This window comes from Colobus angolensis, unplaced genomic scaffold (assembly GCF_000951035.1).
Source record: "Colobus angolensis palliatus isolate OR3802 unplaced genomic scaffold, Cang.pa_1.0 Scaffold237, whole genome shotgun sequence".
In the NCBI taxonomy this organism is placed as follows: domain Eukaryota; kingdom Metazoa; phylum Chordata; class Mammalia; order Primates; family Cercopithecidae; genus Colobus; species Colobus angolensis.
The window spans coordinates 2,008,624-2,035,286 of record NW_012115566.1 but is presented as its reverse complement, the minus strand read 5'-3'; the positions used below and the strand labels follow the sequence as shown (position 1 = coordinate 2,035,286).

Below are 26,663 nucleotides of genomic sequence, written 5' to 3'. Positions count from 1 at the left end.
GTGGAAGGCAACCTGTAGAACTCGCTTACATGTCCTTTATCTTGAATGATTCCTGAAACAGCCTTTCTCCAAACCTGCTCCAGAAGCCCCTGAATTAATCCTTACAGCCCAGGAAGTGAAGGTATCTTTCAGAGATGCCGATTGCGTAACAGAAGTTAAGCACAGAGAAGGCAGTAGAGGGCCTTATTGCGTGGTCCTAAGTTGTGTGCCAAAAAACAGAGAAGTGTCCCTGAGCACCAGGTGTGGACTCCCCTGCCAGCCCCTGGATGACCAGGTCATAGCAATAACGGCAGTCCTTTACTGAGGTCTTACTAAGTGCTAGGCACTGAGTCTAATGCTTTCCAGGCACTGCATCTAATGCTTTTTGTAATTTTTCTAAAACAACCCTATATTATCAGGTCTGTGGTTTAATCACATTGTACCAATACTATTTTTTGGCCTTGCAATTGTGCTATGGTTATGTAAGATGTTAATATAACAGGAAACTGGGTGAAGGATATAGGGACTATTCTATACCTTTTTGGAAATTTTCTGTAAGTTTAAAATTAGTTCAAAATAAAAAGTTACAAACAAAATTAGAAGTTTGTTTTTAACAGCGGAAGGGAAATAGAAATTTAGAGAGATGAGGCCACTACACATAAGAGAATGTGATAAGATTCCAGCCCAGGACTTTTGGAATCCTCAGCCCATGCCCTTAACCACTGCCCACCATGTTAATCCTGGGTAACAGACAGGCCCTGCCTAAATCAGTTATTACTTGGAAAATTGGAAACGCCTATACCCACACAGCCTCCTACCTACGTTGGCATAATTTTACTATTCAACTGTCTTTACTAATGTGATACTACTATTGCACTGTCTTTATCAACATGACTTTAGTATTCCAGGACATTATTGCTGTAGGAGATAAAAATTGCAAATATTTTTGTTTCAAGAACTTCCCCCTCAAAAAATCTATTTAAATGAACATCACATTCTTCAACTTTAAATAATTAGCATCCAGACTTTTTGAAACCCTCACCTCAAAACCTTCATCTTAATGAATGTGTCCATCAATCTGAAATTATTGTATCACTATCCTTGCCCAGTCTTAATTCTGCTTTGAAAGATCATCATTAAACCTTTCAAATCTTGTAAATATCCTGACTTTGCCTTCCTCCCTCAGAGATGCTACTAGAACTCTGTCAAGGTAGTGCTTTTTATCACCCACAAGAATAAACTTCATTTTGCCTTACCAACATTGTTTTGTTGTTACTTTTGGGAAACAAGCATCCAAAAATTTTCTCAGGACTGTGAAAACTGCTGTTTCTTGACGAACATTCCTTCTATTTGAGAAAAGGTTTGAACTGCTTTACACTTTTATTTTTTCAACTATAGTTTCTGTTACGTTAGGAGTGTGCCTTAACATAACACTTACAGCAGCAATCCTCTTAGCCCACTGGAACTAGAATGCCCACTGTGTCCCTTTCATGGGTTCCTGAAGAGACAAAGCAGCTCTTTGAAGTAAACAACAAAGAAAGCCTTGCCATGGAGCAGGGATCCAGCCCAAAAAGGAGTAGCCCAAACAAACAGGAGTTATTCTGCCAGCACTTCTGACAGTTCTGATACAAGGAGACTCCTGGGCCCTGTGAGGCCTTGAGCCAGCCCTGGATGCTCTGCTGTGAGTGGTTAAGGCCTGAGATGCACACTAAGGAGCAGATGTTAGACTTGGTGCTTGAGCAGTTCCTGGCCATTCTGCCCAAGGAGCTCCTGCCCTGGATGCATGAGCATCATCCAAAGAATGGAGAGGAGGCAGTGGCTTTGCTGGAGGTAAGAAAGGGTCCTATACACTTAGGTAGAACAGCCTGGAGAGGGTATCCAAGCTGGTCCTTTGTGGGATCTCTGGGGATCATGTACACTGTCGACCCTTCAGATGCCCAAGTGAGCCTGCTAGTCCTCAGGTTTCAGCCCAGGTCCATGTGCAGGAAGTGCTTTCTGTTTTTCTTTTTCTTTTCTTTTCTTTTTAGTTTTTTTGAGACAGAGTCTCACTTTGTCGCCCAGGCTGGAATGTGGTGGCACGATCTTGGCTCACTGCAACCTCCACCTCCCAGGTTCAAGCAATTCTCCTGCCTCAGCCTCCTGAGTAGCTGAGTACAGGTGCATGCCACCATGCCCAGCTAATTTTTTTGTACTTTCAGGAGAGATGGGGTTTCGTCATGTTGGTCGGTCTGGTCTTGAACCCCTGACCTCAAATGATCCACCTGCCTCGGCCTCCCAAAGTGCTGGGATTACAGACGTGAGCCACTGCACCCGGTCAGGAAGTGCTTTCTGAGACTTCAGTGCCTCTCAATCCTTCCGTGGAGACTCAGCTTAAAAGTGACTCTCAGGACTCTCAACAGCAAAAGGATTGTGGTTAGTGTTGACACTTGGGTTATATGGCTCCCCTGGAGACCTTAGAATCATCCATCATTTGGCAAATATATATTTACTTTTTATGTGCTAGGCATTGTGCAAAGCTCTAGGAATAGTGAACAAAGCAGACATGATCTTTGCTTTCATGGAGACAGTCTTGTGACAGAGGTACTAAACACACAAATAAATACACTGTGACAGATTGTATATGGGGAGAGAGGGTAGTCAGGGAACGCCTCTTTGAGGAAGTAATATGGGAGCTGAATCTTAAAGGTGGTGTAGAAATTAGCCAAGTGAATAATAGAAAGGAAAGCATTCCAGACCAAAAGAGCATGTGCAAAAACTGGAGTGGGAAAGAAATTGGTGGGTTTGAGGAATTGAAAGAAAACCAGTGTGACTGGAGCATGGAGGCAGAGCCCCAGAGAAGAGGTGGTCAGGGACCAGGACATGAGAGCTTCGTCGCTCCTGTTAAGAAGAAAGAAAATGTCAGCTACTCAGGAGGCTGAGGAAGGAAGATCGCTTGAGTCTAAGTGTCTGAGACCAACCTGGGCAACACAGCAAGACTCCAGTCCCCCCACCAAAACTTCACTAAATATGTAGCTTTCACAGTATGTAAAACCTAGCTCTAGTTTCTATGAGGGTCCCCACCCTAAAGGAGTTGGGTACCAATAAAAAGATTGCCTCATTTGAGGCAATGAATGATTGCCAAATAAGAGATAACAGTTCTGAGAAGGGAGAAATCTGTCTTTTCAGGCCCTGGTGGTAATGTTAGTGGAATGATTGGAATTTGAACAGGATCATAAAGAACTGGTAACATTTCACTGGGCAGACAGTATCAGGAACGATGTTCCTCATACTTACCCCTCTTCTAGCTCTCTGTCCCTCTATTATCTTCTTCTGTCACATTAAGACTTATAGTCATTCATCCCTTTTTTCTTCTCAATGTTTCTTTCCTTCCCTGTCCCATCAGACCCATGGTACATTTCAGATTTTTGCATCAGACCCATGGTACATTTTAGTTTTTTGCAAATATGGCCAACATTTTTCTACCCCACTGCCACATACTCACATGTACACACACACTTCCACCTTGTTGAGCTAGTCTTGTAAAATACCACCTCTGACCAAACCTTCTCCATTGTTCTGCCAACCCAATTCATAGCTATTCTTCAAGATTCAACTCAGTTGTCACCTTCTTTAGGAAGCCTTTCTTGATACCCGCCCACATGTTTGAGTTATATGATGCATCTTGTGCATACTTCTGTCATAGTATTAGCATACTGTATTACTGCTTCACTTGTCTGAAGTTCCTGTATATCCCCTGCAACTGATATGTAGAAAATGCTCAGTAAAGGTGAATGATGAAGTCTAAGCAGAGGAATACTGTGGAAAAGTACAAACAATGATAAGAGGATGTGAGTGTATCAGTTTGGCTGAGACGGAGTAGCCAATAGAGGAGTAATGCTAACAAGGTGGTCTGGAACAAAATTGTAGACAGCCTATTTTTCTTTTCTTCTTGAGATGGGGGTTGATTTGAGCAGTTGGTTTGGCTCTGCGTCCACACCCAAATCTCATCTCGAATTGTAACCCCATGTGTCCAGGGAGAAACCTGGTGGTAGATGACTGGATCATGGGGGCAACTTCCCCCATGCTGTTCTCGTGATAGTGAGGGAGTTCTCATGAGATCTGATGGTTTTAAAAGTGGCAGTTTTCCCTGTGCACTTTCTCTTTCCTGCCACCTTGTGAAGAAGGTACTTGCTTCTCCTGAACCTTCCGCCATGATTGTAAGTTTCCTGAGGCCTTCCCAGGCAGGCAGAACTGAGTCAATTAAGCCTCTTTTGTTTATAAATTACCCAGTCTCAATCTTTATAGCAGTGTGAAAACTGACTATACAAGCAGGAACTAACATGTGCCCTATAAACTAGAGATAAGCTGTATTGCAGAGGGAGGAGAAAAAGGACCACTTTGAAGACTGTTGCTATAGTTCCAACTCAACATTATGAGGGCCAACAGTAGCACAGTTTCAGGTGGTGGATGGAGAGGGAGTGAGAGATGTAGCTAGATCACTTGTCCTAAAGCTCCTGAGGGTGCTGGAAAGAGGACAGAATGGCTCTTTCTGACACCTCTCCTGGCTTCAGTAAGGATCCAAGTATCAGGGTTGGAATCTTCCTGTGTCTGATGGGTGGAAATGATGCTCACTTTCCCAATGGAAATGAAGAACATCATTTTTGGAAATAGTGTCATCTAAAAAATATGAGCTATACTTTCTTCATTATGGTCTTCCTCATTATACCTAGGGAGGACTTTTAATGACTGTAGAATACATCTTACCTATAGGGGTATGTTTGTTCATTCTGGTATATTGTGAAATGCATGTTTTCCAAATTTTCTAGTAAGAGCATTATTAGAAAATAAGGTGTTCTACATGCTAGGGTTTCCCTAAATAACTGAAGCTTGCCATTTGTTGGTCAAACTTTATTATTTAATGGTCATCTTACTGATACGTATAACATATTCTTGGAGTAGGGTGAACACAAATGATCCTTTTCATGAAGATTTAAGTTAATTATAATTAATAATAAAACTATTGTTCATAATTTAGAAATTTTTATAAATTATGGACATGAGTGCTCACTCTGGCCTGCAAATCACTGCTGCCCTTAGAGGCTCTAGGTAGGTAGGTCTATCAGACTTATCCTAAAATGGTATTAGACTGCCATATTAATAGATAGCAGATGTAGAATTTAAATAGCCTGTCTCCAGAGCCCATGTTCTTAACTCTATAGTAGAGATGGAATGTAAAAATGTGAGAGAGGTGAAGAGTTAGGAAAATGAAATTGGAAAGGTAGGCAGGACAGTCTCACATCAGAGTGATGTGATTGTGCATCTGGATGACTTTAAAAATTTATCAGTGGCTGGGCCTCACCCTCAGAAACTGATTTTCTTTGGACTACAGTGGGGCCCAGGCATGGGCTTACTTTTTCTTCTTAACTCTCCAGGTGTAGCTAGGGTCGAGAATCCCAGTTCTAGGATCATGAAGGGCTTGTACGCTCAACAGATGAGTTCTTTAATAGTAAATTAAATTTTTTGATAATTTTTATCAATTTCTGAGGTCACCATTCTTGTATACTAACACCTTTCCTCTGGGTTCACTCTTGTTGAAGTCTATCCTTTAAAAATTATTTTAGTGAGGTTCTTTGGGTGGTAGACTGAGCTTTTGCATGTTTGAAAGTTCTCTTATTTTGCCTTTCCTTTGAAATCATGTAGCTGGGATAAAATTCTAAACTGACATTTTTTTCCTTTAGCATTTTGAAGATACTATTAATACTTTACTCTCTTCTAGCTTCTATTGTTTGCTAGCAAAAAGCTACTAGTAGTCTGCCTTTTAAAAAAAAAAAAGATTCCATTTTTTCTCTTTAGTAGCTTTTTAAATTTACTCTTAACTTTTATGCTCTGAGTTTCACTAAGTATGTCCAATACGGTTTTATCTTTGTTCAGCTCACTTGGCCTATAAATGCACTTTTGCTCTAATACCCATGTTTTTCTTCAATCTGGGGAATTCTCAGCTATGAGTTCCTTAAATAAGCATCTTTTTTATTCCTTATATTATCGTCTGCTGGAGCTTCCAACATGTATTCATTAAAACCACTTACCAATCATCGATTCCACTTAACTGCTTTTTCATGTTTTATGTCTTTGTCTCTCTGTGGTACATCCTAGTGGATTCCTCTTCTACTATCTTCCAGTTTATTCTCCCTTTGACTGTCTTCAGCTTATCCATTCCACTGAAGATTTTATTTCAAAAACTATTACTTCTAAAATTTCTATTCAGTTTTCATAGCAATTATCCTTGTTCTGCTTATTTCGTTTCATAAATTTATGTTTATTTGCCATGGATGGTATGTTATTTATCTTTTTTCCCCATATCTTTAATCTATTAATTTCATCAGGCTGTTTGATGAAAGCAATTTCATCTGGATTGAATTCATCTTCCAGTTGGTGAGTTTGTCACCATCTTTCTTAGCATTCAATTCATTCGTTTTGAAATTTCTATTTCTAGGCTCATTTGGAGTTCTGGTCTATTTACTTTCTCTTCTTCTTTGTTTACCAATTCTGTTGTACCTTTACCTGCACCTCCTCCCCCAGAATGAGTTTTATACAGTGATATTTTAGGACTCCTGTTCCATGTGATATCACAAATATCATCAATGTAGTCACAGGCTTCCAGATGGCTTCACATGGTTCTTGGTCACAGGGTACTGTCTTGCTCTGTGCATGTTAAGGTACTTGTGTATGTGGGTGCCTGTCTATTCCACCTAGCCTTTGGCACCATGCAGTGTGATGGTGCCAGTCCTTCCTCTCATGGAGCACTTGTAGTTCTCCAGGTTCCCCTGGTGACAAGACTTCAGTCATTTTGTAAGACCAGGAGCCCAGCAGGCCCAGAGCTTCAGTTATAGCCACCATTCTGTGTTTTTGCTTCCTTTCTGGTACACAGAAATGTTTATCTTGTTGGGTTTTATTCCTTTTCCCTTTTTTTTTTTTTTTAGCACAGATGTGTTTACAGATTTTTAATTTTTATCTATTACTTTTTGTATTTGGAGGTGAAGTATGAACTCTGTGGGGAAAAGAAAGAGAGATCAGCCTGTTACTGTGTCTATATAGAAAGAAGTAGACATAAGAGACTCCATTTTGTTCTGTATTTGAGATGCTGTTGATCTGTAACCCTACCAACCTTGTCCTTGCAAGAGACATGTGCTGTGGTGACTCAAGGTTTAAAGGATTTTGGCCTGTGCAGGGTGTGCTTTGTTAAACAAGTGCCTGAAGGCAGCTTGCTGGTTAAAAGTCATCACCATTCTCTTAATCTCAAGTACTCAGGGACACGTGCACTGCCAAAGGTGGCAGGGACCTCTGCTTAAGAAAGCTAGGTATTGTCCAAGGTTTCTCTCCATGTGATAGTCTGAAATATGGCCTCGTGGGAAGGGAAAGACCTGATCGTCCCCCAGCCTGACACCCGTGAAGGGTCTGTGCTGAGGACTAGTACAAGAGGAAAGAAGGCCTCTCGCGGTTGTTGGCAGTTGAGATAGAGAAAAGCATCTGTCTCCTGCCCCGTCCCTGGGCAATGGAACATCTCGGTGTAAAACCCGATTGTATGTTCTGTTTACTGAGAAAGGAGAAAACCGTCTTAGGGCGAAAGGTGGGACTTGCTAGCGCAATGCCGCTCTTTATGCACTAAAAAGGTTTATGAAGATGTTTGCATATGCATATCAAGGCACAGCACTTTTCCTTAAACTTATGTCACAGAGATCTTTATTCATATGTCTTACTGCTGACCTTCTCCCTATGATGATTCTAATATCCTGCCACTTCCCTTTTTCTAAGATAGTAAAGATAATTATCAATAAATACTAAGGGAACTCAGAGACTGGTGCCGGTGTGGGTCCTCTGTATGCTGAGCACTGGTCCCCTGGGCCCACTTTTTCTTTCTCTATACTTTGTCTCTGTGTCTCATTTCTTTTCTCAAGTCTCTCGTTCCACCTAATGAGAAACACCCACAGGTGTGGAGGGGCAGGCCACCCCTTCAAACTCATTGTGCCATCTTGACTGGAAATACACCATTTTCCTCAACCTCTTTTATTCAGTTACTAATTGAGTTTCTATGTAGTGCCTCTTTTTTATAATAATCCATATATTTTCTTCTGATGCTAATATGGATTTTAGTTACTATATCTATAGTAGTCTTTTGGATGCCATCTATGATAGTCACTTTTTTATCAGCTAATGGTTCTAAAAGACTATGTTCTTTTATAAATGTGTATCAGTGCAATTTGCTTTCAGATTCTGCACACAGATATATTTCAGGTAGCTCTATGGTTTGAACCTGTCCCTCAGAGTTCACGTGCTGGAAACTAATTCCCCAGTGCAACAGTGTTGAGAGGTGAGATATTTAGGAGGTGACTAGGTTATGAGGGCTCTGCCCTCATGAAAAGATTAATGTCTTTATTGTGGGAGTGGGTTAGTTATCATGGGAGTAGGTTCCTAATAAAAGGATGAGCCTGGTGTGTTTTTTCCTCCAACACCTCTTTCCCCTTTTCTTTCTCTTCCCCTCCATCTTCTGACATAGGATGACACTGCAGGAAGGCCCTCACCAGATGTCAGCATCTTGATCTTGGACCTTCGAGCCTCCAGAAGTCAGGAAATAAATTTCTGTTCTTTATAAATTACCTTGTCTATGTATTCTGTTATAGCAGCATGAAATGGACCAAGACAGGTAGCTGTAACATAAAGTTTTAAAGTACCCAAAGACTTTAAGATAACCTTAAATAGCCACTAACAGTGAGGGGTTTTTAAGCAGTGTGGCAAGCTGGTAGGGTAAGATTATTGCAGGCTCTGGTGTAAAACAAGGCCCCCAGAGAAGGTTGATCTCACTCTTGGCAATGTGCTTTCTCAGCTCTGCCTCATCCCTTGTTCCTGCCCTTCACAAAAGTTCCAAGACCCGGATGAGAGTCATTTTCTCAGACATTATTCCTCATCCACGTTCTCGAAGATTTGAATTCACTGTCTCACCATGGCTCCTTCTCTTCTTCATCCGAGTCTGTTTAGTCAACACATTTTAGCACAATGAATCCCACTGCCTCTGCCTAGAGTTAGCTGTGACTTGTCCATGTCCTAGTGCTTCAACTGTCTTCATGATTTGTTTTGATTTTTTTCCATTTAATGTTCCTTATCCACTCAAAACACTGCTTTTCTCTGTGTTCTTCCTATGTAGTTACAAATTCTCCCCTTTACTCTGGGTCCTAAAAATGGGATTAAGTTCAGGCAAATATGCCTTGGGTATGAAAATCTCATGCTTTCAAAAACCATAGATTACTGAGGATATGGCCACATCTCCTGCCCTGGAGAAATGAGGGTATTGAGATCCTGCTCAGAGGAACCTCTCCAGAAAAGATAGGCAGAGGAATTATAGGAACATGGATCCCCTGGGCAAAGACAGATGCAAGTTGAGGGTCTGTTAAAGAACCTTCTCTCTCTTAGTGACTGTTAGCCAGGGAAGTCTGAAATGACCCACAGAATGCAGCTTCAAGCTTGACAGATCCCCAGTGTTCTCTACAAAAAAAGTAGTGAGGTCTTTAGGGACTAAAGCAATTTCTGTTCTATCCCCGTGATAACATCTTGTTTTGTCTAAGGTGCCTAATCTGTTTGTTCTGCACATGGGAAATGGGATACTTCCCTGTGTTCCGATTCCCTGATTTTTTTCGGTATTCCCAGAGGCCTTCAGGGCAACCTGCACAGAACTATTTCATGGCACTCATGGGGTATCTGCCACTGTTGACTTCCTGTCTCTCTTTTTATTTTTCTCTACTCAACCTTCAGCCTTTCCTGGTGAACATATTTTTATCTTAGATCTCTTCTGTTGTTTACTGTGCTTGCTCATTGGATCATGATTATCATTCCTCCCTATTTTTCTCCATTCTTTTCTTCAATCATGCCTTCGAAGTTCTGTCCATCCTCTCTTCCGTTGCCATCCCCCAATTTCCTCCTCAAATGTTTTAAAACCATTTTGTTGGTATATTTAAGCCATCTACTTCTAGTATATGATTTTAGTTCCTGTATACCCCAGTGACATTTGAATGCTCTACTTTTTATTTCAGATTATGTTATCAGAATCAATAATATAGAACTGATTCAAGGGCAGGAACTTACTGTAGATATAGAATCCCAAGAAAGTTTGCCTGGCAAAATCAATGGAAAGGCTTCTGAATGAGGAGAAACCCAAGAACATGAAGGATGGACAGAAATATATCAGACAGCCGAGAGTAGTGGCTTGTAATCCCACCACTCCAGGCAGAGATGGGCGGATCACCTGAGGTCAGGAGTTTGAGACCAGCCTGGCCAACATAGTGAAACCCTGTCTCTACTAAAAATACAAAAATTAGCCAGGTGTGGTGGTGCAAGCCTATAATCCTAGCTACTTGGGAGGCTGAGAGGAGAATCACTTGAACCTGGGAGCTGGAGGTTGTAGTGAACTGAGATCGCACCACTGCACTCCAGCCTGGGCAACACAACGAGACTCTGTCTTAAAAAAAAAAAAAAAAAAAAAGCAAAGAAGTATATCAGAGAAACACAATGAACTGAGAGAAAATATAAGTGTGATGAATGTGGGAAAACATTCACTGAAAACTCAAGCCTCATTAGACATAAAAGAATCTGTACCAGTAAGATACCCTGTTCATGTATGTAATGTATGTATCAAAACTTTTACTCAGAGCTCACAACTTACTGACCATCAGTAAATTTTAGTTTAGCCAAATAAAACCCTATCAGTGTGATGAGTCTGAAAGTCTTTTATTACAGTTCATATCTTATTCAGCATTGAAGGACCCACACAGGAGAAACATTTCCAATGTAGTGAGTGTGGGGAAGTTTTTCATGACAGCTCAGATGTTATTTGACACCAGAGAACTCACACGGAAGAGAAACCGTACCAGTGTAATGATTGTGGGAAATCCTCTCTGAGCTCATATCTGAGACATCAGAGTTCATACTGAAGAGAAGCCATAGCAGTGTAGTGAGTGAGGGAAAAGCTTTAGCTAGTGCTTGGGCCTCTTCTGTCACAAGAAAATCCACAGTGGAGAGAAACAATATGAATGTGACAAGCATGGAAAGGCCTTCAGATACAGTTCAGCTCTTGTTGGACACCAGCGAATCCATGGTGGAGAGAAGCCCTATGAGTGTGATGCGTGTGGGAAAGCTTTCAGTAACAGCTCACATCTTTTGGGACACTGAAGAACCCACACTGGAGAAAAGCCCTGCAAATGTGGTGCATATGGAAAACCTTTCCAGCGGAGCTTACACCTCATTTTACATCAGCAAATCCACACTGAAAAGAAGCCCCGGTGATGTCAAGCGTGGTGCAACATTGTTCATCTACGCTTATTCCTGTGGAACATCAAAAAAGCCCAACTAGAAAAAGATGCTACCAATACAATCTTGTAGGGAACTCTGCAATCACTATTGCAATTTCAGCAGTCATTTAAAAATATAGCCAGGCATGGTGGCTCAGGCATGTAATCCCAGTAGTTTGGGAGGTAAAGGTGGGGGATCACTTGAGACAAGGAGTTCAAGACCAGCCTGGGCAACATAGAAAAATTACATATAACAAAAAATTACATACAACATACAAAAAATTTAAAAATTAGGTGGACATAGTGGTGCATGCCTGTAGTTCCAGCTACTCAGGAGTCTGAGGCAGGAGGACTGCTTGAGCTCAGGAGTTCAGGGCCACAATGAATTATAATTACACCACCATACTCCAGCATGAACAACAGAGCAAGACTCTGTCCCAGAAAAAAGGAAAGAAAATACATGTGAAGGCTGAAATGGGCAAGCACCTGCAGGCTTGCTAAACAAGGTTTTCTGATTCTCTGCCATTAGGCACATCACCTGATAAACTGGGACTCTGCAGGGGCTTATTCCATACTCTCAAAATGTCTCTAAAGCAAGTGGCTCAGGAAATCTAAAAATTCTATTAGACATATATTGGAAGTTTTAGCAATTACTACTGTTCTCTTTCCCCTTCCCTTTTTCTCCTCTTCTATTTGCTTTCTTTGAAGTTGGAGTAATAATCTTCTCTAGAGTGTGAAATTAGAACATCTGATCTACATAAAAAAGCCCTGTATTTTTTTAACTTGATACAATACTATAGCTTTTTACTTACTTACCCTAAAAGCGTTGTGAAATACAAAAGCCATTTTGTAATATTAGAGTGAATTATTATTTACACAGGTAGGATGGTTCAGTGAGGGTAAAACAAGATACATCATACAAATTCCCAGTAACCTTTCACATCTTACAGAAGGCAAACAGTCCAAATGGGCTGTATTTGGCCTGCACAGGCATTTCCCCCCAATGCAGTATTTTTAAAAATATTTAAAACTATTGCCATTATTTAAGAATCTGGAGATTTCACATAAAATCTAACTTTCCAGATACTCTTACAAAAATGCATGACGTGACTACACTAGACACCACATTCCCACATGGCAACAGTTGACGAGCTGATTCATTCTACTCTCACCTAGAACATAAAGTACTAAAAATACTGCATTGGGTGGGGAAATGCCTATGCAGGCCAAATACAGCCCATTTGGACTGTCTGCCATCTTTAAGATGTGAAAGGTTACTGGGAATTTGCATGACGAATCTTGTTTTACCCTCACTGAACCATCCTACCTGTGTAAATAATAATTCATTCTAATAATTCATTCAAATTCATTCTACTCTCCAGTTGGACACGGTCCTCACTGCCACACAGCTTCTGTTGCTTTATACTGTCCCCTTCATTCACCCATTTAAACTGTGTGCCCTAAGGATTTCTTAGTGAGGCTTCAAGGACTCTAGATGCTTTACTACCCAAACAGCTTCACTTTCATTAGTTTTATATATTAGCCTTCCAATTAAAGTTTTCTATGAAGAACAGGTTTTCTGCTAACAAATCTGAAGATTTAGATAAAAAATTTTAAATATATTCTTCGATCACTGAAGTTAGAGGAAAGCCACTTCGAAATTTTATTTGGATAGAATTTGTAGGTAATCTACGGGAAGTCAAATAGCTTCTAGGAGACTCCTTAGAGACTAGTTCTTTGGGTAAGATAAAAAACACATGAAGGGGGTCAACATTAAGTGTAATAGTGAAAAAACACTGGGCCAAAAGCAGGTATTAAACTGAGGAGAGAATCATTTACATTTGAAGTATTTAGTATTAAGAGCAGTTGTGGGAAAATGGTAGAATGGGGCCAAAGTGGGAAAATGGAGAGGTAGGGGGAAAAAAGCAGCTAAGAATAAGGGAAGGATGGGAATAAACTCTATGAGCAAAGGAAAGTGAAGAGAAATTGGGGGAGGGGAGGGAAAAAGTGGTTTAAAAGGACAAGGACATGACAAAAACAAACTGCAAAGAGGAAATGGAAGCCAAGCGAGTGAAAGTATAGTAGGGGAGAACGCAGCAACCTTTAGAGAAATGTGAGATGGAAGCTGAAGGTCTCTGGAGGTAGGAGTACTTTATGTTCTTTTTATCACTGACTTCAGAGTAATAATCAACCTTTTATTTCCAAGCCCTGTAGGCCAAATGCCTTATATGAAGGATCCTAACCCAAATCTAAGTTTACTACTGTTCCTTAAGGGCCACTCAGGATCCTTGTCCTGTGTTAGTCTCTGAGTGTTGACACAGGATACCTCTCCTGTCTACCACTCTAGGCCCCAGTTTGTTGAATCCTGCTCAGCCTAGATGCCACTTCAGCAAAAAAGGTTCTCCTGAGGAGCAAAAATACATGCTTGGCTTCTCCAGAGGCATCCAGAGTGCTCCTTTGTGGGAAGAAGTTTGTCTATTCCCCCTCTCCACCCTGCAACAGGATTTTCTGAGATAATAATACTCATACTGAATTAAATAAATGATACATGCAAAAGGAAAAGCCCTTATAAAGTATAGCAATAGTAGCTGCCATTTGTTGAGCACTTACTGTGGTTCAAACATTGTACCAAACACCTTATATATTTAATGTAAACTTTCCAATTCTTCTTTTAGGTTCTATATATTTTCTTAAACAATATATAGATATAAATTATTCTTATGAAAAGTTTATAATAAAATGACAAGTTTTTATTACATTAAAATGTCAAGTAGTGGGCTGGGCATGGTGTCTCACACCTGTAATCCCAGCACTTTGGGAGGCTGAGGTGGGTGGATCACGAGGTCAAGAGATTGATACCATCTTGGCCAACATGGTGAAACCCTGTCTCTACTAAAAATTCAAATATTAGCTGGGCATGGTGGTGTGCGCCTGTAGTCGCAGCTACTCGGGAGGCTGAGGGAGGAGAATCACTTGAGCCTGGGAGGAAGAGGCTGCAGTGAGCTGAGGTAGCGCCACTGCACTCCAGCCTTGGGAAAGAGCGAGACTCCATCTCAAAAAAAAAAAAAAAAAGTCAAGCAGCATAGCCGTGCTTCTGTTCTTTTCATCACTGAATATATTACATAATATAATCACAACTATATAAAATATTTAAAATATTAAAAATTGAAAGGAAATGACAACAAACTCAACTGTATTTAGGTGATGAAAATAGAGTGATTTCCCCCTTTTTCTTCCAATTTCTGTATATTCCAAATGCAAAAGTTAGAAAGAATTCTTCACACACATGTAAATGCTTCTGAAAAATTAAAATGCTACAGAATTATCTGAGTCCAGAGATTATTCTTTCATAACATTTTCAATTATTGTCTTTAGGGTAGGGTTGGTTTTAGATTTTTCTACTTCTCAAATGAATTTTGGAACTAATATTTTTTCCCAGAAAATCACTAATTTCATTGAGATTTTCAAAAATGTTAGCAAGCTATTTTCCTCTGCTATTTGTGATTTATAATGTTTACATGTTTTCTCTCAATTGGATTTACCATAGGCTTGTTGCTTTTATGGGCTTGTTAACAAAGATTTTATTTTTGTATTTATTTATTAATGTCACTATTTTTCTATTTTTCTAATCCATTCTCTTCTGCTTTTACTTTATTTTTTTCTAGCTTTTTCCTTGGGGGCAGGGGAGGCTTTCTCCTTTTTGTAATTCCTTGAGTTGGATGCTTAGTTCATTTATTTTCTTTCTTTTTTCTATAACAAAAGCAAGTGAGAATATACATCTACCAAGTACTGTTATTTTTTAAATAGTCCACTGTGGGGATTTGTGTGTGGCAGGGGTGAGAAGGTTGGGGCTTTCTGTTTTTATAGTTTTGGAAGATACAGGGGGAGGAGAGGAAGGTCCTGCTTGTCATATACCAGACTGTATACTTAGACCTTAATGAAGAGGTCAGAGAGGCTTTATCCTAGTACAGGAAGAATACACCTAAGCTGAGGATAGAGCCAAGATTTTAACAAGATCTGCAACAGTGATTGGAATCCTCCTTTTGTCTGGTGTTCAGCCACTCACGTTACCACAGCAGGTGCTCCAAGGTGCTAGCCAGTTAATTCTCTGAAGTTGGATGATGAGCCAGGGGCACATTTGAATATTCTGGGCTATTTAGGAAGTTCAGGAAGGTTGATCTGTGGCAGGTGTCATCCACAAAGCAGGCTGGGCTTGTGCTTAAAAACCTGATAATTTAATTCAGTAAGATATTAAATAAAGAGAGCAAAACATACTGATAATACACTGTGCACTAAAGGAGAAGCAGGAAATTACTAAGCATTGTCTGGATTTTTTATCTGTTCAGTTGCCCGTGAGGGACATATTACGTCACAGTCAAAAAAAGGACTTTGGCTTTTGATCATGTACTTCTAATGGAAAGAAATGCAGGGGTTATCCTTTTTCTAAAATGTCCTTCCCAGAGTGGAGAGTGTTCTAAAGCTTATTTGAAAATTATTTATAATCTACACTTTCTAAATGTTCCACACAAATTTATTTGCTCACTTATATTTACTGTTTAAAAGCACATGGAATTTGAATCTGATTTTCATCTTAAAGGAATTACACCCTTGGTGTAATTCCTTTAAGATGAAAGGTATATATCTACAAAAGGTATATATCTACAGAAGGATATACATTTCACAAAAAAAAATTGTCAAACTAGATGCTGGGGACATTTATTCTTTTTAATAAATTTATGTGAATGCATTACTTATCTTTGACTTGTCAGGCAAAGAATTTCAGAGGAGGAAAATAGATATTGATGAAATTCTTCACACAGGAAAATTTTTTTGTAGGTTGTGGAGAATAAATAGGGTTTTAAGAACAATTATCTTTTCCCATTTATACCAGTAGCAAATCTTCATAAGAAACTGAAATATTCCAGAAATATACAATGTATAAAATGCAAGTTCTCCTTAAGATTACCCCCAACTGATACTCACGGTGAATTTTATTTATTTATTTATTTTTATTTTATTTTGTTTTGTTTTTCCTGAGACAGAGTCTCACTCTGTCACCAGGCTGGAGTGCAGTGGCATGATCTCGGCTCACTGCAACTTCCACCTCCTGGGTTCAAGTGATTCTCCTGCCTAAGCCTCCTGAGTAGCTGGGACTAACAGGCACATGCCACCATGCCCAGCTAATTTTTGTATTCTTAGTAGAGACGGGGTTTCACTATGTTGGCCAGCATGCTCTTGATCTCTTGATCTTGTGATCTGCCTGCCTCAGCCTCCCAAAGTGCTAGGATTACAGGTGTGAGCCACTGTGCCTGGCCAACATTTTTAAGATAATAATTTTCACAAAAACCATCATACCATATCTTTTGTAACTTTTTATTTTACTTAATATACCTTTGACATCTCTTAGTTTCTAAAAACTGGGTGGTATTTTAATGAATAGACATATAGAAATTTAAATTCCAAATAATAGGCATTCAAATTTCCCAATTTAAATAAACTGTGCTTCTTTGTACATACGTCCAAACATTTAAGTAAGCATTTCTATATGGATAAATCCAAGAAGCTAAGTTTTGAATCAAGGGGTATGGACAACTTCTCACCTTCTAAATAAGTCTTACCTTCTAACAATGTACAACTAAGTATGCCCGTATATCCATACACTTCCTAACACTGAATATTATAAATTGTCTGTCTTTAGCAATCTGAAAGATTTTTAAACATCTTTCTTGTTTTATTTAAATTCTTGTTAGTGAATCTTTTCATATTCATTATTCTTAGTTTTGTGTTCTATAAATGTCAGGTGAGTTCGTGTGAAGAGAGTCCACCAACAGGCTTTGTGTGAGCAACAAGGCTATTTATTTCACTTGGGTGCAAGTGGGCTGAGTCCAAAAGGAGAGTCAGCAAAGGGAAATAGGGATGGGGCAGTGTTACAGGATTTGGGTAGGTAGTGGGAAATTACAGTTAAATGTGGTTATCTCTTGTGGGTAGGGGCGGGGGTCACAAGGTGCAGGGTGGGGAGATCATGAGACTCATTGTCAGGGGTGGGGGGAATGTCACAAGGTCGATTGATTAGTTGGGGCAGGAACAAATCACAATGGTGGAATGTCATCTTTTGTGGTTCTGCAGTTGCTCCAGGTCATCTGGATGTATACTTGCTGGTCACAGGGGTTATGACGGCTTTGTATCATATTGTCAGAGGCCTGACAATAAATGCATGTAGGTTAAGTACTTTGTCTATTTTTCCATTGGCTTGTTCATATTTTTATTTTTTGGTAAGATAAAAGGTCTTTGTATATAACGAAAATCAGCTGTCTTTTAGATGTGTGGCATATTTTACTTTTAGTTTATATTTTATTTTTACTTTTTTCATTCAGATATTTTAATTTTACAAGGCCAGTTTCATTTATCTTTTCCTCCATGGCCTTTTCAGTTTTATGTCTTTAGGGTTTTGTGTTATTCTTAAAAAGGCCCTTCCCAGTCCAGTTTTCCAAACTGTCTCCCTGCTTCTGCCCTTGCCCAACCCCTTCACATTCAAGTCTACTGTTAACATAGCAGCCAAAATAATAATTTCAATACCCAAGTTTAATCATGTTACTTCTCTACTCAGAAATCTTGAATGAGCCATGCTGTGTAGCTCACACCTGTAGTTCCAGCTAGTCAGGAGGCTGAGGCAAGAGGATCACTTGAGCCCAGGAGTTTCAGGCTGCAGTGAGCTATGATCACACCACTCATTGCACTCCAGTCTGGGTGACAGAATGAGACCCATCACTTAAAAAAAAGGAAAAGGAAAGAAAAGAGAAAAGAAAATAAACTTTCAGTAGCTTAGTATTTTATCATTTTAGAGTAAAAATACCCTTGCACTCACGGAAGGTTCTCACTCTCTCTCCACCCAATGATCTTTTGCTCACTCAGCTCCAGAAAAACAAGTATCCTTCCTTTGCCCAAATTACTTAAAACACACCTCACTCCAGGCTTTTGCATTTGTTATCCCTCTCCCTGAAACATCTTTATCCCTAATGGCCCATTCCCTCAGCTACCTCAATCTTTGCTCAAATGTCAATTTACTAGTCAGGTCCTCCATGAATATCCTATTTAAACTGTATCACTTCATTCTCATCCCAAATTCTCTATTTCCTTTATTTTCTCCTTAGCACTAATATTCACCATCTATACACTATATATTTTTTGGTTTATTGCCTGCCTTCCCACCACACACACACACACACACACACACACACGATTATAAATTCCACGAAAGAAAGGGCATTGTTTTGCTCAAAATTAGTTCCAGCTTCCACAATAGTGTCTGGCATAGTAGGTAAATCAGTATTTGTGGAAGAAACAGGAAGAGGGAGGAAAAAACTAAGAGCATTTTTTCAACCATCAGTTTAGCAAAGATCAAAATATTTTATAACACTGTGTTGACAAGTATAGGTAAATAAGAATATTGCTAGTAGATTCTATGATTGGTGATTTGGCATTAGCAAAAGTACAAATTTCCCTCTTCTATGCTGTAGTAACTCCCTTTCTAGAAATACAGACTATGGATATATCCTTACACATGAAAAATGTGAGTTCACAGTAAGTTATTGCAGCAATGTTTGAAAAAGAAAAATTGGAAACAACCTCATGATCACCAATGGGGTAGTTTATTAATATATTCTGGCACATAATACACAGTTGAATACTGTGCAGTTGTTTTAAAAAGACCAAGATCAAGGAAATACTTATGTACAGTCTTTACCAAGATCACTTGGTAAAAAGAAAAATAAGAAAGTTACAGAAATGCTACTCTTTATGCAGAGGGGGAAAAACGCGGACAATCTATAACGGTGTAATATATCTATGGAAGGATATACAAGTCACGAAAAATGCTGTCACACTAGACGCTGGGGGACATTTACTCTTTTTAATAAATGTATGTGAATGCATTACTTATCCATATTACTTACTTAATAACTAAACTGGAAAACATTTTTAAAAAGTAGAAATAAGACTTGCTCGCAGGCCCCGCAGTCCCATCAATACGAGGCGTAGAACCCGGGTCCTCCACTGCCTAGGGCTGAGGAGGCAAGCCCTAAAGCTGCCACAGAGGCGAAGCTTCCTAGAGCGGCCCGGAAGTGCCCGGCTGAAGCGGCCGGGCGCTGATTGGTGTCTTTGAGTCTAGTCTTTGTTCGGGGCTGTCCAAAGGACGCTAGCTATTGCACCTGTTCCTCCCCGCGCATAAGGTGAGTGTCTCCCAGCTCCCAGGTGGAGAAAAGGGGACAAGGCGCAGCTGTGGTCAGCAGCAACACCCTCCCCACACCTCCCTGTCGCGGTCAGAGTGTAATACTCCTCTCCCTCCCTCCGTCCCCCAACAGATCTACAGGAGAGGAGTTGGCCCGACCTTCTGGGGGAGGACGGGTGGAAGGGGGACACTGGTTGCGGGTTCCTTTGCAGAGGCATCTGTCTGATCCCCTTCCAGGGTTGGCACACATATCCTATAACCAGTGAATCCTGGGGACACAAATGGCCCATGCATCTCATGGTAACAGAATGAAGAGCCTTTTAACAAAGCAGTTAATAATACTTGGTGTTTATTTAGTGCTTACTAGTGCCTGCTGCCATGCCAGAGACGTTGCATACGTTCTCATGTAATCTATGTTTCAACCCTGTAACACACATGAGAATTGTACATGAGGATCTGTAGTTCTAGTCCAGATAAATAACTTCCTCTAAGTTACACAATAGAGCACAGATTCAAACCATGTCCCTGTGTCACTGTTTATTGTTTTGTTGTTTTCAGCTTCCTATAAGACTGTTTTCTCTGATTGACTTCTGGTGGCTTGGCTTCATTATGATGTGTTTATGTTCACAGCAATTTTTGTAATTTCTCTATGGTAACAACTTTTTATGCCTTAGGAGTGTCTCTGAGGCAGGATTCTAAGAGATTCTCTTTGACTCAATCCCAGATAGAGGATAAATCTCCTGAGAAAGCCCATAATGACCACAGCCCGGGAACCTGAGGAACGAAAAGGACTTCCGATAATTAAGGCAGAAGACCATTACTGGGGACAGGATTCTAGCTCACCAAAATGCAGTCCTCACAGGAGGGAACTCTGTAGACAGCACTTCAGGAAGCTGTGCTATCAGGATGCACCTGGACCCCGTGAAGCTCTTACCCAGCTGTGGGAGCTCTGCCGTCAGTGGTTGAGGCCAGAATGCCACACCAAGGAGCAGATTTTAGACCTGCTGGTGCTAGAACAGTTCCTGAGCATTCTTCCTAAAGACCTGCAAGCATGGGTGCAGGCACACCATCCAGAGACTGGAGAGGAGGCAGTGACTGTGCTGGAGGATCTGGAGAGAGAGCTTGATGAACCTGGAAAGCAGGTGTGAAGGGGCAGTCATCTGGCTGTGAGTGATCAGGGCATATGGACAGAGCCAAAGCAAAACGCATATGAAAAAACATCTCAAAATATTTATACTGTAAAGAACAAGGCATAGGAAGGGACCTGACTACCTATGTCAAATAATTAAAGTGTGGCTGGGTAAAGAGAAAAGAGTCACTAGACTGATTCTATGCCTGTTTGGAAGGCTAAGATCAGTGGGAAGTTACCAAAACGCAATCAGGTATCAGAGGAAAAGAAATAATTTTCTGCCATTCATAGATACCCATAAATAAAATAGGCTACCCCATAAGAAACTCCCTTTCCAAATAGGTATTCAAGCAGAGATTCAAGTAGATGTCAAGGATATTGCAGAATAGAACTGTCCAACAGAAATGTAATGAAAGCTGTATATGTATTTAAATTTTCTAGTAGCCACAGTAAAAAAACAAAAACAGGTGAAATATATTTTTAACCCACAATATTTATCTCATTTGTACTAGCCATATTTTAAGTACTCAGTGACCACATTTTGCTAGTGACTACCATATCAGACAGCATGGTTATAGAAGAAATGCTCCCATTTGCATTTCTAGATGGGCTAGATGATTTTTAAGCTACCTTCCAAATCCCAGTGCTCTGATCCTGGACTTCTGCAGATCAATGAAAGAAGAGACACTGAATTTTACTCTGTACTGTCCTGAATTGTAGAGATTAGCCTCTGTTCCTTTTCCTAGCCATTATTGCCATTTACAATGAAATGAGAATTTGTCCCCCCTTCCTATGTCTGTAGCAGATGTTTCATTTGATTGTTTTATCTGAAGTTACTTAAGTTTCCATAAAGTTCACCTTACACACCTCATTTTCCCTAGGTCCCAGGCAATTCAGAAAGACAGGACATACTCATGGACAAGTTGGCCCCCTTGGGAAGGCCATATGAATCACTGACTGTCCAGCTCTATCCCAAGAAGACCCAACTGGAGCAGGAAGCTGGGAAACCACAAAGGAATGGTAAGCAGGAACAGCTCTTAGTATATGAGGGAAGTATATGAGGGAAGAGGTGCTTCCTTAGGTTAGGGGAGAACTTTCTCCTTTTAAAGATTCCCTGCTTGTCCTCCACCTCACTATGGATAATTTTATCCTCTTATTACCCTTGCTCCATGATGGAGTTATATTTTGGTTTCTCACTGGATAAAAAAAAGCTGTTATTTGGCCTAAGGGATGAGGATGGAGTTTATTTAATATCCTTATAGTTCTGTTGTTATCTAATGATTCTAGTTCCAAATCTCCCTAAATTTCCATTTTGAGACAGGTGAACTTATGGCACCCTGTATTGGTCAGTGAGGCCTGCTATACAAAATATCATAGACTTATGGGTGGCTTAACAATAGAAATTTATTTTCTCACAGTTCTGGAGGCTGGAAGTCCAAGAAGAAGATGCTTACAGGGTTAGTTTCTAGTGAGGCTTCTCTCCTTGGCTTGCAGACTTCTTGCTGTGTCTTCACATGGCCTTTCTCTGTACACACACACTCCTGGTGTCTCTTCCCCTTGTAAGGACACTAGTACTACTGGATTAGGGTCCTACCCTTACGAATTCATTCAACCTTAATTACTTCATTAAAGGCCCTATCATCATATACAGTAATCTTTGAAAGGGGTTAGGGCTTCAATGTGTGAATTTGTGGAGGAAGACAAGTTAATCCATAACACATTCCCATGATGAAAGAAGTAGGGAAGAGAGACAATGATCAGTCAGTACAGCAAAGTTTCTTGTTTTTATCTGCATGTCAAATTAACTGGGTTTTGTCCCCCATCCCAGCTCCCTAATTACAAATGAGGGTGTCTAGTGTATCCCCCAGGCTACATTAAAAAGCAGGTGAATTTTAAATTCCAGTTTGTCCAAACCCTACCTTTTTCAGTGCTTACCGCCCTTTCTCTAGAGGCTCTCATGTCTAATAATGCCTCTCCAGGTAGTTCCTTATACTCCAGCCTATTTTGTATTCTTACTACTTAAGTTTTGCCAATATAGTTCTCCCATTTTGTAGGATCCCTACCAGATGATTTGTCTAATCTGAAAAATTATTTTGAGTGAAGATGTTCCTAGCTGCTATCTGGAAAGGATGACATTTAATTATATGTAACATAAAGAAGCCTTTAAGTGCTTTAACTCTAGGAGTGGAGTACTGGTTACTGTTTGACTTTAGAAGTGAGATTGAGAACCTCCTATCTCCTATCCTATCCTATCGTATCCTATCCTATCCTATCCTATCCTATCCTATCCTATCCTATCCTATCCTATCCAAGAGGTCTCACTATGTTTCCCAGGCTTGTCTCAAACTCCTGGGCTCAAGTGATCCTCCCACCTAAGTTTCCCAAAGTGCTAGGATTATAAGCGTGAGCCACTGTGCCTAGCTCAACCCATCTTTTGATTCATTCATCCTTCATTGAGCATTTACTAAATAGCAGCTATATGCCAGGCACTATACTAAATGTAAGGAATCCAAAGGTAAGACACATTACTTCTCTTCAAGAAGCAGGAGAGTGAGCACTTACAATAGTATAATAATTACTGTACTAGAGATACACTGTGAACTGCAAAGAGGATAGCTATCCCTAAGGTGCACCTGCAAAAGTATCACAGAGTAGGCTTGCTTGAGCTGAGAAGGTCATGTGGGAACTGAAAGGGGGTGACATTTTAGGCAAAGAAACAGTGAAAAAAAATAGCATCAGAGAATAACATTCTAAGAATAGCAACTGCTCTGAGTTTGATTCTGATAAGGAGTCATCTGTGGGAAGGAAAATCAGCAATCTGTGTTTTAATAAACCATCCAGCTGATTCTGATGCACAGTAAGGTTAGAAACCACTAAGCTAGGATTTAGACAGGAGGAGATAACAGCAAGAACATCAGTTTCAGGAAAAAAATATTTTATCCAGCATATACACTGACTATCCATTGTCATTTCCTATTCCTTTTCATTCCTCTATTTACCCTGACCTGCATGTTGTCACCCTGCTTCCAGCTAATTATTATCCTTCAAACACACGCCTCTCCTTGGATGGTTCCTATTCACTGTATTCCTCTCAGACCCCAAATCCTATTATCCTCTCCATTCACTTTTACTTGATTTTACTTGCCACCTATGTTTCAGGCCCCTGCATATTTCTCCCAAACTTTTACCTCCATCCCCGTCTCTGTTCTCCAGTCTCTCTCACTATCCTTGGCATATCTGTAGTCCTCTCATTTATCCTTCTTCCCTTACACAGTATTGCTAGCTTATCTCTTGAGCTCTATTTTTGCCTTTTCTTCTTAATCTACTCTCAAACAACTTCTTCTGCTGATATCTTCCTTCTTAATTTCTTCCCTCCATTGTGACTCTGTGCTACAATGATACCAAAAATAAGATGGTACCAAATATTTGATATGTGTGTTGTATGTTGACTTCTCATTATTTTATAACACACTTATAACATTTACATGTTCTTTCTTCCATAGGCTGTTTGCTTCTCAAACATACAATAGGACCCGTTTGTGCACTGTTTGTTTGTTACAGGTGATAAAACTAGGACTAAGAATGAAGAGTTGTTCCAGAAGGAAGATATGCCCAAAGACAAGGAATTCCTTGGGGAGATAAATGACAGACTGAACAAAGATACTCCTCAGCATCCCAAGTCCAAAGATATTATGGAAAATGAGGGCAGATCAGAATGGCAACAGAGGGAAAGAAGACGATATAAATGTGATGAATGTGGGAAAAGTTTCAGTCATAGCTCAGACCTTAGTAAACACAGGAGAACTCACACTGGAGAGAAGCCCTATAAATGTGATGAGTGTGGAAAAGCCTTCATTCAGCGCTCACATCTCATTGGACATCACAGAGTACACACTGGAGTAAAACCCTATAAATGTAAAGAATGTGGGAAAGATTTCAGTGGGCGCACAGGTCTTATTCAACATCAGAGAATCCACACAGGTGAAAAACCCTATGAATGTGATGAGTGTGGAAGACCTTTCCGAGTAAGTTCAGCTCTTATTAGACATCAAAGAATTCATACAGCAAATAAACTCTACTAATATAGTAGTGATATCAAAAGTTCTTTAGACACTCAGGCCTAACTAGTTATCAGAGAATCTAATTTAGAAACCTTGAGTTTCCTCCATGTGGTCAAAGCTTCAATCATCATTAAACTACTCTGGCACCAAAGAATCTACCTGAGTAAAATGTCCTTTTATTTCAGATTAGTTCAGTTTTGAGGGGGAATCAAGAATTCTTTCAGAAAGCCTTGTCCACTGACAACACTGGTCACCTGCAGTCCAAGATCAATGGTTCCTGGATGAAAGACAGTGAATTAATTCTGTCTCTGCTCTAGATCCTTTTAGTTGACCATTCACTGTCTGACTTTAGGCAAGACATACAGTTTTTCTCTGCCTTCATTTCCCCTTCTGTACAGATGATAATGGAAGCTCACCAGGTATGTTTTGACAAGTTAAAACAGATGAAAACTACTTTTGAGATTAAGATATAAAACAATGCTAATTATTTGTTTTCCATCATTACTCATATAATATCCTGAATATCTCTTTTTTATCTTAAAATGGGGAGTATGATTATTTTTTGGAAATTTTTGTTTGCCAACGATAAAGAATAAGCCATCAGAAGACAGGAGGCCAGCCTGGTCAACACAGCGACCCCACCTCTACAGAAACTTAAGAAAAATTAGCCAGGCATGGTGGCACACACCTGTAGTCCCACCCAACTATTTAGGAGGCTGAGGTGGGAAGATCACTTGAACCCAGGAGTTCAAGGCTGTAGTGAGACGTGATTGCACCATTGCACTCCAGCCTAGGCAACAGCAAGACCTTATCTCAAAAAGAAGAAAAAAAGGAGGCTGAGGAAAACAAAATGGAGGAGAAGGCAGTCTGTGATCATTAGGAGTTGCTGGGGAGAGGAAAGGATCTATAACTAGATAAATAACTTCTTTTCTGGATTTCAGGTTATTTTAAACTGAGGGAGATAGGAAGGGGTTGATCTAACTTGGTCCAGTTTGTCCAGATTGGTGGCCAGTACTCACATTAACTCAAATAAAATGGAAAATTCAGTTCCTCACATTTCAAGTGCTGATAGCTACATGTTAGTGGCCACTATATTGGACAGCACAGATATACACTTTTTTTGTCTTTTTTTCGCCCAGGCTGGAGTGATCCTCTGTTCACTGCAAGCTCCACCTCCCGGGTTCAAGCGATTCTCCTGCCTCAGCCTCCTGAGTAGCTGAGATTACAGGCATGCACCACCATGCCTGGCTAATTTTTGTATTTTTAGCAGGATTTTGCCATGTTGGCCAGGCTGGTCTCAAACTCAAGTGATCTACCTACCTCAGCCTCCCAAAATGCTGGGATTAAAGGTGTGAGCCACCGCATCTGGCCACATCTCTAATTTGAGAATCTTATAGCATGACAGGAATTGTGGCCGAAGGCCTTGCACATTCAAATTCATGCCACCAATCAAACTGCCAAGAGCAGAACTCTGGTTCTTTGCTTAGTTCTAGGAATAATGATCACCAAAACAATCAGGAAAGAAGTGATCTAATCTCTTCAAATCTCTTGTTTTCAATTAAGAGATTTCAATTGAAGATATCTATTAAGAACACCTGCTTTATCATTGTGTTTAAGATCAGGAAAACTACAAGAATCATTTTTATGTCTATAACTATAGGAACATGAATCTTTAAAAAATAATAATAATAAAGAGTTTAGCTTCATTGTCCAGGCTGGAGTACAGTGGCACAATCATACCTCACTGCAGCCTGGAACTCCTGGACTCCAGCGATCCTCCCACCTCAGCCTTCCGAGTAGCTGAGACTACAAGCACACACCACTGTGTCTGGGTTTTCTTTGTTTGTTTGTTTAGAGATAGGGTCTGACTATGTTACTCAGGCTAGTATTGAATTCATGGCCTCAAACAATCCTCCCATCCTCCTCCCAAAGTGCTGGATATTACAGGCATG

The 26,663-nt window shown here is 40.1% G+C and overlaps 2 protein-coding genes across 4 annotated transcripts in view; one reads left to right on the top strand and one right to left on the bottom strand.

Moving 5' to 3' along the window:
* LOC105513870 overlaps positions 1–26,663 on the bottom strand; it is a 62,549-nt gene that overhangs the window by 30,115 nt on the left and 5,771 nt on the right. The window lies entirely within an intron of this gene.
* Positions 1,574–24,869, top strand: ZSCAN16 (zinc finger and SCAN domain containing 16). 3 transcript variants are annotated; one of them, XM_011944917.1, is made up of 4 exons: positions 1,574–1,809; positions 20,246–20,663; positions 21,532–21,670; positions 24,212–24,869. In XM_011944917.1, the coding sequence occupies exons 2-4, from the start codon at positions 20,277–20,279 to the stop codon at positions 24,730–24,732; spliced, it is 1,047 nt and encodes a 348-aa protein (XP_011800307.1). In that variant the 5' UTR covers positions 1,574–1,809; positions 20,246–20,276; the 3' UTR covers positions 24,733–24,869. The 3 variants fall into 3 exon arrangements, with proteins under 3 accessions (XP_011800307.1, XP_011800306.1, XP_011800308.1); XM_011944916.1 differs by lacking the exon at positions 1,574–1,809 and adding an exon at positions 19,401–19,522 and having other exon boundaries at positions 24,212–24,865; XM_011944918.1 differs by lacking the exon at positions 1,574–1,809 and adding an exon at positions 19,405–19,522 and having other exon boundaries at positions 20,246–20,576.